This window comes from Sinocyclocheilus anshuiensis, unplaced genomic scaffold (assembly GCF_001515605.1).
Source record: "Sinocyclocheilus anshuiensis isolate Anshui unplaced genomic scaffold, SAMN03320099.WGS_v1.1 scaffold491, whole genome shotgun sequence".
In the NCBI taxonomy this organism is placed as follows: Eukaryota; Metazoa; Chordata; class Actinopteri; order Cypriniformes; family Cyprinidae; genus Sinocyclocheilus; species Sinocyclocheilus anshuiensis.
In genome coordinates this window covers 342,889-356,355 of record NW_015551041.1, presented here as the reverse complement: position 1 = coordinate 356,355, position 13,467 = coordinate 342,889, and the positions used below count along the sequence as shown (strand labels likewise).

The 13,467-nt window shown below is 36.1% G+C and overlaps 1 protein-coding gene across 1 annotated transcript in view; it reads left to right on the top strand.

Annotated features, from left to right (window-relative positions):
* Positions 1–3,215: 3,215 nt before the first annotated feature.
* LOC107661496 (protein FAM19A5) overlaps positions 3,216–13,467 on the top strand; it is a gene marked incomplete at its 5' end in the record, with an annotated part of 22,390 nt that continues 12,138 nt past the window's right edge. Inside the window, one exon of the mRNA XM_016451109.1 lies at positions 3,216–3,363. Within this exon, the coding sequence (XP_016306595.1) occupies positions 3,216–3,363 (148 nt within the window). The remainder of the gene's footprint in view (positions 3,364–13,467) is intronic.

Here is a 13,467-nt window from a genome sequence, read left to right as displayed (position 1 = left end):
TCTATTTTTTGTTATTATTGATTATTTGTATTATTACACATTATTGATATTAATTATAGTTTTTATTATTAATATTTTTTAATAATTACTATAATTATTTTTTGCATTATTATTATTATTATTTTCTATTCTATTTTTACTCTCTTATTGCTATATATATATGCATATATTTATATTTTATTGTACATTCATAATAATAATAATAATAATAATATAAAATCATATTTTTATTTAAGGGTCGAAATGATGTGAAATTGCTTACTGGATGTATGGTAATAACAAACTAATGATCAGTTAGATTCCTGAAAGAGATCGCTTGTGCATTGACACGAACACTCTTTATGATCAGTGGTAGTGGTTAGATTAGTTTTTGTCTTGCAGGTAATAACATGACCAGTTGTGACCGACTGCCTGTTGAAAGCTTGGCAATGGATAACCTAATTATATACATTTCTTTTATGAATATAAATTATATCACAATTATATCGCATTTCTTTGTGAGGGGGTTGGGGGTGTTGAGGCGTCCTGGCGCTGGATTAATCATCATCTAACATAAGCACTCTCTCAAGAGGTTGTACCCTGCTTATCTGTCTGAGTTTGTGGATCTGCAGCCCACCCTGATTCATCAAGCTTTTTTCCGCTGACACGACACCGCTAGGACATGATTCACCATCACAGGTCCATATCCAGCATATTGCACTGGCTTGATGAGAGCGTGTATATAGATTCCTGTTTATGCAGGTGCAGGATAATAGAGGAACATTGAACAATGGCTGCAGTGTGCAGCTTCAGCAGAACTTGGTCCCCATCAGTCTGCTAACAAGGGTGATGCCTCAGTCTACAATATTAGTAGGGAAACTAACAGCTCAGCACCATAAAAATCCATTTATTCTGTCAAAGCTGTGGGCTAGTTACAAATACAGTGCACTGCGGTGCTCATATGGGAGACGCAGGTTCAAATCTGGCGTGCGACATGTTCCGATTCTTTTTTCTATATTTTTTGCTTATTTTTTATCTTTCTGTTTCTGATTTTCATAAAATGGTTAATAATACAGTACATAGTAATCAGTTTATGGACTCGCTTCTGACATATGTATTGTAGAACACGGTCACTGCTATCAAAGGTTCTCTACTCATTAAAAGCAAAAAATAAAATGGCTTATATATGCACCTTTAAACTTAATCACATCGCTCATCCCACATCCCTCATCCCTACTCATCTCTCACCATTTCTGCTACAATTATGCTATCAAATCATGCACCATGCTATTACTTTTCTTAGCAATCAGACATTATTTTCACCTGCCAGAAGATAAATCGAGCAAAAGAAAAAAATCCATATCTTACACTGAAGAAGGAACCTGATTTGGGCTGCACAATTTGGGGAAAAATGATTTAATTTAATTTTCTGATAAACTCTGGGATTGCAATTAAAAATGCTGTTTTGCAAGGTGCAAAAATTATATATTGTGTTATACAATACTTTAATTGAAATATTAATTGAAATATTAAAAATAAGAAATATTGCTAATTGTAATATTTTTGTAATATTTCATTGAAAAAAAGAGGATTTACGAAAAATAAAATTATTTTACAGTACAACTGTAAATATTCAAATACTAATATTTCTCTATTTTTGTTAACAGCTGTTTATAAGGGCTTCTTATTACATAGAATGATGGGGAGATGTTTGGTGTATGTTGCATTCCCAAATGCAATTAAAGGGGCCGTTCACCCAAAATGAACATTCTTTTTTTTCTTCATATTTTTTTCACCCTCCAGTTGTTCTAAACCAATATGTACCTTACTTTATTCTGCTTAACACACACAAAAAAAAGTGGTCCCTATTGACTTCCATTGTATTTTTTCATGACATAATTTTCATTGTTGGTTGTACGCACCTTTAGCGACAGAGCAGAGAAGAGTCTGTGACGCATTTACATGTACTGTGAAATGAGCCGATTTGAGACACTGAAAACACCAGATCATAAGCCGCTTGTCTGTAAATAAACACAGTGCTGCACTTCACTCGGAAACATGCAGTGTGTACATTTATTTAAATAAATCGCAGCCTTATTTCGATTAATCATACAGCCCTAGACCTGGCACACATGTAAGGACCGGAATTACTGACTTGGGCCAGCAACCACCCATAAAACCTTAGCGACCACATCGAAACATGCTAAAAACCACTCAGAACATGTAAACAACACCCTGGCAACTAGGGATGTGCCGGTCTAGTCGACTAGTCGACTAAACGGTACAGCTCCTAGTAGTCGACACTGAAAACAATAGTCGATTACACGACAGAAAAAAAAAGAAAAACATGATTTTATCATTCAAATTACCATAATTTTAACATTGCATTTAAAACATTTTAAATAACAAGTTAAAATAAAACGACCAGAGGTTTTTTTTCTTACCATTTTTTGGGGGTTTCTTGCTTTTAGACTAGTCGGATACAAAACTTTCGATTAAACGACAGTCAAATTAGTCGTCGCGCACATCCCTACTGGCAACCAGCCACATCATTCTAGCACTGTAGCAGGGAATTTGGCACCATTCACATTTTCTTAAAGATTTGATTCTCATCCAGGTGGTTTTGAAAGCCCAGCTGACATTTCTCTAAACTCTTTGTCCTTCATTCAGGTCAGCTGGTGGCGGGTACATGTGAAATCGTGATTCTGGACAGGGACAGCAGTCAGCCAAGGAGGACCATCGCCCTGCAACAATGCCCATTTTACTTACTCAGACCATGCATTTGTTCAGTGAAATTATCAACGTGGTCTGGTGAAAGACGGGACCTGAGGCGATTAACAATAAAATTCCTGCACTTGAAAAAACGTGCTCGGCAAGAACTGAAGTCGCAGGCATGCAGAGATAACGAAAAGCAAGCCGATAGAGTTTCAGAAAGCGCCTGGACATCCAGGCACTTTCTGAAACTCTATCGGCTTGCTTTTTTAGTGATAATTTCACTGAACAAATAACGCATGGTCTGAGTAAGTAAAATGGAGACTAGTCGGATACAAAACTTTCGATTAAACGACAGTCAAATTAGTCGTCGCGCACATCCCTACTGGCAACCAGCCACATCATTCTAGCACTGTAGCAGGGAATTTGGCACCATTCACATTTTCTTAAAGATTTGATTCTCATCCAGGTGGTTTTGAAAGCCCAGCTGACATTTCTCTAAACTCTTTGTCCTTCATTCAGGTCAGCTGGTGGCGGGTACATGTGAAATCGTGATTCTGGACAGGGACAGCAGTCAGCCAAGGAGGACCATCGCCCGGCAGACGGCCAGGTGTGCCTGCAGGAAGGGCCAGATTGCCGGCTCTACCAGAGCCAGTCCAGCATGTGTGGATGGTAAGAATGAGGAGGGGCTGAGGTGGGACTCATCCAGGCTTTGGTGCCACTGCCTCTAAGCCCACCAGAGCATCCATAGCTGGGGCTTTCAGATTCCAGTCTGATCCGTGAGATTATGCTGCTCAGTGAGTGTGGCTGAAGTGTCACTCTCAGGATTTGGGTTGTTGCTGCAGGTTTCATCAGTGCCTGAGGTCACGTGTACGGACGCTGGGGAAATTTAGAGTTGGTGAGATTAGCTCCGAGCTGCCGTGTGTTTTTTAAATAGCAAACTTCTGTAAACACAAATGACAAGTGAATCTAGACTACAGGTTGTCATATGAACAAACTTGAGTTTCTGGAATCTTTAAATACGCAAAGCTACATTTCTAGTCCAACATGACTGAAAGAGTTGCAGTTCAGTAAGTGAATCAGATGTTCATTCAGTGAATCAGATGTTAATGAGTTATTTAGATCAAGGACTCATTAGACTGATTCAAACTAGCAAATCTTTTTGAGTGAGTCAATAAAAGAATTGGCTCCCTGGAGTAATTTGTTCATGAATCAGACTGTGTACATTTGTTTTTGTTATGTAAGCATCAATCTTCTGCAAAGTGAATCTCACCTACCGGGTTTCATATGAACAAAATGAAGCTTCTAAAATTTTTAAATACACAAAGCTTCATTTAGAGTCAAACATGACTGAAAGACTTGTGGTTTATTAAATGAGTCAGATGATCTAATGGATTCAGTGAGTTCATTAAGTGAAGGATTTGTCAGACTGATTCAAACCAGCAAGTTTTTTGAGCTATTCCTCATTAGAGTCATTTGTTTATGAATCGGATTATGTTAGTTGAATTGGATGTCTGTTTTTGTTAAATACCAAACTTCTGCAAACACAAATGAATCTTGCCTATAGGTTGTCATGTAAGTGAATCAGATGTTCATTCAGTGAATCAGATGTTAATAACCACTCTGACAGATTCATTAAATGAAGGATTTATCAGACTGATTCAAACTAATAAATCTTTTTAAATGATTCAAATGTACTGACTCATTAGAGCCAATTATTCATCTCTGATAGTTTGTTTTTGTTAAGTACTAAACTTATGCAAAACAAAAAACAAATGACAAGTGAATCTTGACTACAGGTTGTCATATGACCAAACTTTCTAAAATCTTAAAATACAGTAAGTGAATCAGATGTTAATAACTACCTGACAAAATCAGTGAGATAAATAAGTGAAGGGTTTGTCAGACTGATTCAAAGCAATAAGTCTTTCTGATCGATTTATTAAAAGAACTGGCTCTTTAGAGTCACTTGTTCATGAATAAACTATTTAAGTTTTTTCTGTATTTTTTTTTGTCATTTAAATCCCAAACTTTTGCAAACACAAATGACAACTTGTGTTTAAATGGTCTATTTAAAAGATTTGAGAAACTAAACTTAAACATGAACAGCTTAATTTTGAGACAAACATGACTGACATGACTTGCAGCTTAGTAAGTGTATCAGATGTTATTTCAGTGAATCAGATGTTTATAAGCACTTTGACAGATTTAGTGAGTTCATTAAGTGAAGGATTCGTCAGACAGACTCAACCAAAAAGTCTTTTTGAGCAATTCATTAAAAGAACTGGCTCGTTAGAGTCATTTGTTCATGTTAATTTCACTATACGTTTGTTTTTGAATACAGCTGTGAAGTGAACATAATGGAAATACGTAATACAGAGTCTTTTTATCTCATTACTTTCTTTTCAGCTTGCTTTTGTACTGTATCCGAGAAGAAAATTAGAGCTTTTTTTTTTAATTATTTTGCCATTTACAGCTTTTCCAAGTACATTTGTTTTGTTCCCTTTTACTTCAATTTAGTTTTAGTCTTGCATGGACTGGTTTTCAGCGTGACCTGCACTTATCTTCATGTGGTCGTATGTCTTCTTGCCTTCAGTTGTTGCTATGACACCCGAGTAATTTCAAGACATATTTCGTAAGGTAGGAGTTTCTTCGTGGCCAGATGAAAGTAGGTGTTCTTGAGTAATTGCTTTTGAAAGACACAGTCCTCCGTGTTTCTACGACCTTACATCACTTGTAGTGGGCTACACCACATGCCAGTCAGTAACCCTGGCTGAAGAAATGCCGTAAAAAAGCACAGAATCCACTAAACAATAAAGATTACAAACATAAAACGAGCAAAAACAGAACTATGCAAGCAGGAAAAAAAAATGTGCCTCAGTAATTCCTCATTGCTGTTATTGGAAAATCGTCTCATGGCTTACGAACCAAATTGACAATAAAAATCAGTCACTCTACGTTGGCATTTTCTAACAAGATAGCCGGATACAATTTCTCTATCGGTGCGTGCAGAGGTCTTGAGGCTTTGGCCTTTCAAAAATGCAGTTATTTCATAACAACCAATGGATTCTGCTCTTCAGATATAATTTTAAGGCTTAGAAAGAAAATCTAGTGTATCCAATTGACAATTTACCCCCTGCATGCGAAGACAATCTTTTCTTGAACTCCACAGCTCCCTCAATATTTCCTCAGTCTTGTTTGTCGTTTAACTATTTACCCTACTCGCTTTTCATTTTGTGTGATTTGCTACTCTGAGTGTCTGAAGCTATTAAAGAAATATTGATTTCTTCAGTTGTTTTGTTTCTTTGGATAAAAAGCTTCTGCTAAATATAGCCTGATCTCTTCAAATGAGACAACACTGCTGTTTTATCTTGTTCTTTGCCCTGTGGCTTTATCTGATAAAAGGCAGGTAATCAGACAGGTTTTGATACTGAGAAAGAATAGCCGCACGTCTGCCATTATGTATTAGTACTAAGACTGCCAGGCTTTAGTCTCACGACAGCAGGACTGAGGAAACATGCCCTGCTGATGGAAGGTGAGCAGACTTTTGTGTTTAGCACACTGAAGACCAGTAAAACAAGATGACACTGTAGATCACATGTGGCTCAATGACAAATAAGAGTGTCTGTGGTGAAAAGAGAAAAATCTAAAACTAAAAACATAGTGTAAAATATATAAAATTCCAAGTTCATGTTTCAAAATTTTATGTCATTTTTTAAGAGAAGTAATTAAACTTTAATCTAAAATGTCATGTGGTGCAACACCTCCAAAAATGTTAATAAAATATTCGTTTTTGGGGAGTTATGACATTTTACATATTGAAGTAACCAGTCATTGTTATAAAAAGGTCAAATTACTGTATATTAAGAGTTTATATATATATATATATATATATATATATTACACGTACAGTACAGAAATTAATATTTTTACTAATCAAAATTTCAAATAAATGCTGTTCTTTTAAGCAGAACCACTGTTTTCAACATTGATAATAATAATAATAAATGTTTCCTGAGCAGCAAATCAACATATTATAATTTATTATACTAATTATTATTAGAATTAGATTTCTGAAGGATCATGTGACACTGAAGTCTAGAGTAATAGCTGCTGAAAATTCAGCTTTGCCATCACAGTAATAAATTAGATTTTCAAATTTATTCAATAGAAAACAGTTATTTTAAATTGTAATAATATTTCACAATATTAACATTTTTACTGTAATTTTATCAAATAATGTATGTAATAATGTATTTTAATCAAATAAATGCAGCATTGGTCAGTGTAAGAGAATTCTTTCAAAAACATTTTTTAAACAAATTCTCACCAACCCCAAACTTTTGAACAGTAATATATAGTCGAAACCTGGAGGCGTAGCACTTAAGTATATCGTGGTGTTTAACATAAAATGAAACACTCACACACAGACTGAAAAACACATTCTTTGGCATGAAACCAGGCTGAAATGATGTATAATTCATGTTCATAGTATAATTAAATTTTCACTTGTACAAGTACAGTGACAGGTCAGTTCTAACTGCAAAACCGCCTGCATGTAAAATGAATAACAAGAAAAGCAGAGCCGAAAACACATTTGCTCTTTGGAATCTCTTAAGACGTCTTGGGCAATGACGTCGACATGGCAATTAGAATGAATTTATCATCAAACCAACAGGAAATTAAACCGTCATGAAGTTTTCATGTAGAACAGAATCAAAGTGGCCTGGAAAGATCTGGCATCAATATCGCATCAGACAGAAAAAGCTAAACGAGAGGCGGCTGCGGCATGTTGGGACACAGAGGGACTGCGGATTCTGCCTGGAAGTGGGAGGGAAGTGACAGCAACAGAACCCAATTCCCTCAGCTGGTGGTAGCGGGGAGGTGAGAGCCAACAGCTGGAATATGCCCTGAAAACTATGCAGAAAGTCAGAGGAAGGAGAGCATTTGAACAATTAGACAAGGTGATCGTCGGCCAGGTGTCAGGATAATCAAGTCCCGCTCACCGAGCACCTGCATTAATTCCATATCTTTGACTCTGCAATCGAATTCGGAATGTCAGCCCAAGGATTAGTAATGTTTCCCTAGTCACACAGCCTAGATGGATGTGATAGGTCAGGGCTGACCTCAGGCAGCCAATTCAAAAGCATCTGCCTCGTATCGCGGGTGTCTATGCACTAGCATTACAAATGGGATACCGGCTCCCCAAAACATCCGGGAGTGACTCGAGAAGTTCTGCGCCATCAATCAAGACACCAAAGTCAAGATGGAGCTCGCTTCATATGGGGATTATATCACGTCGGGGACACCAAAAGCTACAACTGCCATGTTCATGTTTTTTAGATTTAATACAAGTTGCAGTTGCTGGCATGGCTTTATATTTTTGTAAGGACAGATAAGGACACAAAATATATTGTTATTTGGCTCACCCACTAAATAAATAGAGAGACTTGACATAAGTGGTCCCACTAGAAACTAATTATATAATGCATCCTCTGTGTTTCCACAATGCTCTAAAAATTAGCATGCCCTGTGATGAAGTGTCTGCAGGTGTGCCCATGATAACACAGATTACACAGACTCTCCGCCTTGACTCCTCATATATTATTTTACACAAATACCCTCTCACAAAGATACCTTAATTTTGTTTTCTAGAATCAATTACGGTGGTGAGGACAATCAGTGTACACATATTTGTGCATTTGGTGATTAATCCAAGTGTATTATTCTGTTTCAGGGGCACTATCAATGCAAGTTTTGGGATGGTGTAATGAAATGAAATTCATTTATTTTACCTGAAATAAAAACTACTTAGACATTTTTAGAAAATGACAAAAATGACAAAAACATCAAAATGATATAACTAAAATTAAAATTATAACTGAAAATATACAAAACTAACTCAATATTAATTCAAAATATATTAATATTAACTGAATCTAGTAGAATACAATAGTATCTCAATTATACTTAAATAGCATTGGTGTGTTTGTATATTTCTATAATATATAAATATGAAAATAAATTTACTATGAAATACCACAATTTAATAAACTGAATCTTTAAAACATTGAAAGGTTACATTATTAATAAATATAAAAAATATAAGATTTTGTGTATACATTTGATAATTATGCTTCATATTATCATGATCAAATACATTAAATAAAGTAAAATTATTGAATTAAACATTTGAATGTCTTAAAGATTCAAGAGTAAAATTTTAAATATTTCCGGTAAGTAATGCTAGTGATTCAAACACACAAAACAGTTCTTTCCTTGATTTTGAGTTGAGTATGACTATAAGTAATAACTTGTGGTTCAGATGTTTATTAAGTAACCGGTAAGACTGATTGATTAGAGTTCATTTAAAAAAGGATTCATTAGACTCATTCAAACCAGAGAGTTTGTGATTATTTTTTAACAGATCCAGTGATTCATTCAGATTTGATTTTTCTTCATTAAGATTTATTCAGACTGATTCAAACCAATAACTTGTGACTGGTTCATTAAAAGACCTGGTTTATAAGACTTGTTCATTTGTGAATCCAACTACACTGATCATACTGTGTGTTTGTTTTTGAGTGGAATATGTGCAATAGAAATATCAGCAGCTTTGTGAAAAGTGGCACAGGCAATACTAGTGTAATGGCATTGTGAGAATGATGGACGCAAAACAATACATAGAAAATATTCATTGATATTCACATCCAATTCATTAGCTGGCCAATTTATGACACCATAAATTCCCCTCAATGATTTCGTCACAGTGGGGGGCTTAACATTGAGAACAGAAGGGGCTTGACTTAGAAACTGTTTGAAATGTAAGCTCATGAATTAATTATAAACAACAACATGTGTTACTTGTAAATTATGGGCATTTCCTCTGTAAGCAGCGCTGATCTGAATACTAGTGTGTGCCATTACTGTGAAAGTTAAACATAGGATTCTCAAGCTGTGTCCGCTGTAAAAATGTATGGACAGATGTTTGATGTTCTCGTCTGTGCCAAACGTTTGAGTAATCACAGTCCGCTGCAATGAGCAGCCCATCTCATTTATTGTCCCGATAAATCTTGAGTCCGGCCTCTACATCGGTCATCAGTCACAGCTAAAGTCTTAACTGGGGCAGGAATGACAGGGCCTTGAGGACTGGAACTACCCTTCCTCAGAACATTATGAAGAACCCATTATAAAAATCTAATTTAGGTTTAAAAAAATACAGAATTTTACCATTACAGTGCTTGCATGTAGGCGTGATATCTAATATTCGCAACAAAATGAGCAACATTTTGTTGTTTTTAATGTGCTTTTTATTTGCCCATTAATAATAAATGTTTAAATAATGTCTCCGATGTAAACTGAAAGGGATAGTTCACACAAAATTGAAAATGCTGTCATCATTTACTCACACTCATGTTGTTCCAAACCTGTATGAATTTCTTCTGTTGAACACAAAAGAAGGTATTTTGAAGAATGTTGGTAACCAAACAGCTGACGGTAGCCATTGACTTCCCTATGTATGGAGATGAAGAAAATACTATGGAAGTCAATGGCTACCAGCAGCTGTTTGGTTACTACCTTTGGTCTTCAAAATATATTTTGTGCTCAACAGAAGAAAAAAACTTGTACAGGTTTCGAACAAGTAGAGAGTGAGTAAACAATGACATACATTTTTATTTTTGGGTGAACTATCCCTTTAAGATGTAAAGACAATATTACAAGTTCAATTCATTTCCATGAACTATCCATTTCAACGAACTAACTTATCTTTGATTCAAATGATTCATTTGTCATCACAGTAGCATTGTAAAATTTCAGTTTGTTTCTTAAATATTCAAATTGGCCTTTTTTCTTAAATCAATTTGCATTCTGATTTGTGATTGGTCATTTTTTTCCTTGCATCAATTTTAAAGCAGTGAAGAGTGCCATTTTTGTGGGATCATCTTCATATAAAGCTGACAATGAACAGTTACACAGAACAAAAACTTTTCAGCTTTTCAGAGCTTTTCCAGCTCTGATATTTCCTACAGAAAATGCAATTTGTGCATTGAATAATTTTGATTAATGATAAAATATTTGTAAATTGCAGAGCCACAGCTGAAAGGCACACTGAATACTTTACGTATACAAAAAAGAATTAGAGAAAAATAATTTTGGGTGTGATAATGGAGGTTTCCAGTGATCTGTCACAATTTAGATGCCATCTGTAGCCGCAAAGAGAGATGCATGAATAGTTAGCAAGGAAATCCTCTCACAAGAATTGATTGCAGGGATTATTTTGGTATTTGTTTTGCCTTTTTCTAATTTCAAACTGCCAACGTGTGGATACTCCAAATATACAGATTATAATTCAACAGATTCGATTTCCAGCATCTAGCAATAAGAGGAATTTGCAATGCAGATCTGAGTTATGCAAGAACAAGATGTTTTCATTCAGAATCAGGTACACAAAATCTTTATCTGGACAATGTCACATTTTGGTCTCAGCAAGCAACTTCCATATTACTTTTGTGCCCCTTTGACCAGAAACTCCAAGTTCAGAGAGTTCTTTGATGCATTGATTCAGAGGCACTTTGTGCACTCTGTCATAGTCTGTTTGGCATCAGTGGAGTGACAGTCTCAATGCTCAATAGCAGGAGACGAGGGACAGCTCATTAGAGACAGAGTCTGAGAGCTTACTATGTTGTGCTGACAGGACTCTCTTCAGCTGTTGTTTGTGGATTTGTTGACTTTACTTCTTTAAAGTGTTAAAATGTTGATGATCTGTCATGTGTCATGCATCACTGGAGGCCGGAGTGATCCGACGTGTTGCCCGAGACAGGCAGAGAATGAGTTAGAGGTGGGATCTGGGGGGGTTTCGGAATAGCTGAGTATTTTACTGTGAAATAAAGGGTTTTTGGGGCATCATTATTACAGTATGTCAACTTGACAAATCCCTAATGCAAGACCAGACATTTATAAAATGTAATGGCTCCTAGAGCTTTCCAGCTTTTCATGTCCTTCAGTCAGACTCGAGATACTGTTACTTTACTTTCTGATCTGACTTGTGGTTTTCTCATAGAGTATTATCAAATATCACATAGACTTGCAATGAAAATCTTGGACTGTAATCCAATCTATTTGTTTATACCTCCATCCATCTAATTACTCATCTGTCTGTCTATCTATGCCACATAAGGAGACACAACCTTTTTTTTATACTATTTTAAGCATGCAAGCAGTCCTTCGTCAAGACAAGTGTTGTTGTTTACTTATTGGCAGGGGAAACCAACTAAGCCAACAAACCCACACCCAACCCCAAATTAATATTTTTAAAATCTGAACTACATATAAGACTAGCGTTGAATAGCATGCTAATCTTTGATAAAATATTTGTAAATTGCAGAGCCACAGCTGAAAGGCACACTGAATACTTTACGTATACAAAAAAGAATTAGAGAAAAATAATTTTGGGTGTGATAATGGAGGTTTCCAGTGATCTGTCACAATTTAGATGCCATCTGTAGCCGCAAAGAGAGATGCATGAATAGTTAGCAAGGAAATCCTCTCACAAGAATTGATTGCAGGGATTATTTTGGTATTTGTTTTGCCTTTTTCTAATTTCAAACTGCCAACGTGTGGATACTCCAAATATACAGATTATAATTCAACAGATTCGATTTCCAGCATCTAGCAATAAGAGGAATTTGCAATGCAGATCTGAGTTATGCAAGAACAAGATGTTTTCATTCAGAATCAGGTACACAAAATCTTTATCTGGACAATGTCACATTTTGGTCTCAGCAAGCAACTTCCATATTACTTTTGTGCCCCTTTGACCAGAAACTCCAAGTTCAGAGAGTTCTTTGATGTATTGATTCAGAGGCACTTTGTGCACTCTGTCATAGTCTGTTTGGCATCCGTGCAGTGACAGTCTCAATGCTCAATAGCAGGAGACGAGGGACAGCTCATTAGAGACAGTGTCTGAGAGCTTACTGTGTTGTGCTGACAGGACTCTCTTCAGCTGTTGTTTGTGGATTTGTTGACTTTACTTCTTTAAAGTGTTAAAATGTTGATGATCTGTCATGTGTCATGCATCACTGGAGGCCGGAGTGATCCGACGTGTTGCCCGAGACAGGCAGAGAATGAGTTAGAGGTGGGATCTGGGGGGGTTTCGGAATAGCTGAGTATTTTACTGTGAAATAAAGGGTTTTTGGGGCATCATTATTACAGTATGTCAACTTGACAAATCCCTAATGCAAGACCAGACATTTATAAAATGTAATGGCTCCTAGAGCTTTCCAGCTTTTCATGTCCTTCAGTGTGACTCGGGATGCTGTTAATTTGCTTTCTGATCAGACTTCCGCTTTTCCCATAGAGCATTATCAAAAATCACATAGACCTTCAATGAAAATCTTGGAATGTAATCCAGTCTATTTGTTTATACCTCCATCCATCTAATTACTCATCTGTCTGTCTATCTATTTATCTGCCTGCCTATATATACACATTTGTCCATCTATCCATATCTATCCATCCATCCATCCATCCATCTATCTATCTATCTATCTATCTATCTGTCTATCTATCTATCTGTCTATCTATCTGTCTGTCTGTCTGTCTGTCTACCCATCCATCCAACCAGCTACAGTATCTATCTATCTGTCCGTCCGTCCATCCATCCATCCATCCATCCATCCGTCTGTCTGTCTACCCATCCATCCAACCAGCTACAGTATCTATCTATCTATCTATCTATCTATCTATCTATCTATCTATCTATCTATCTATCTATCT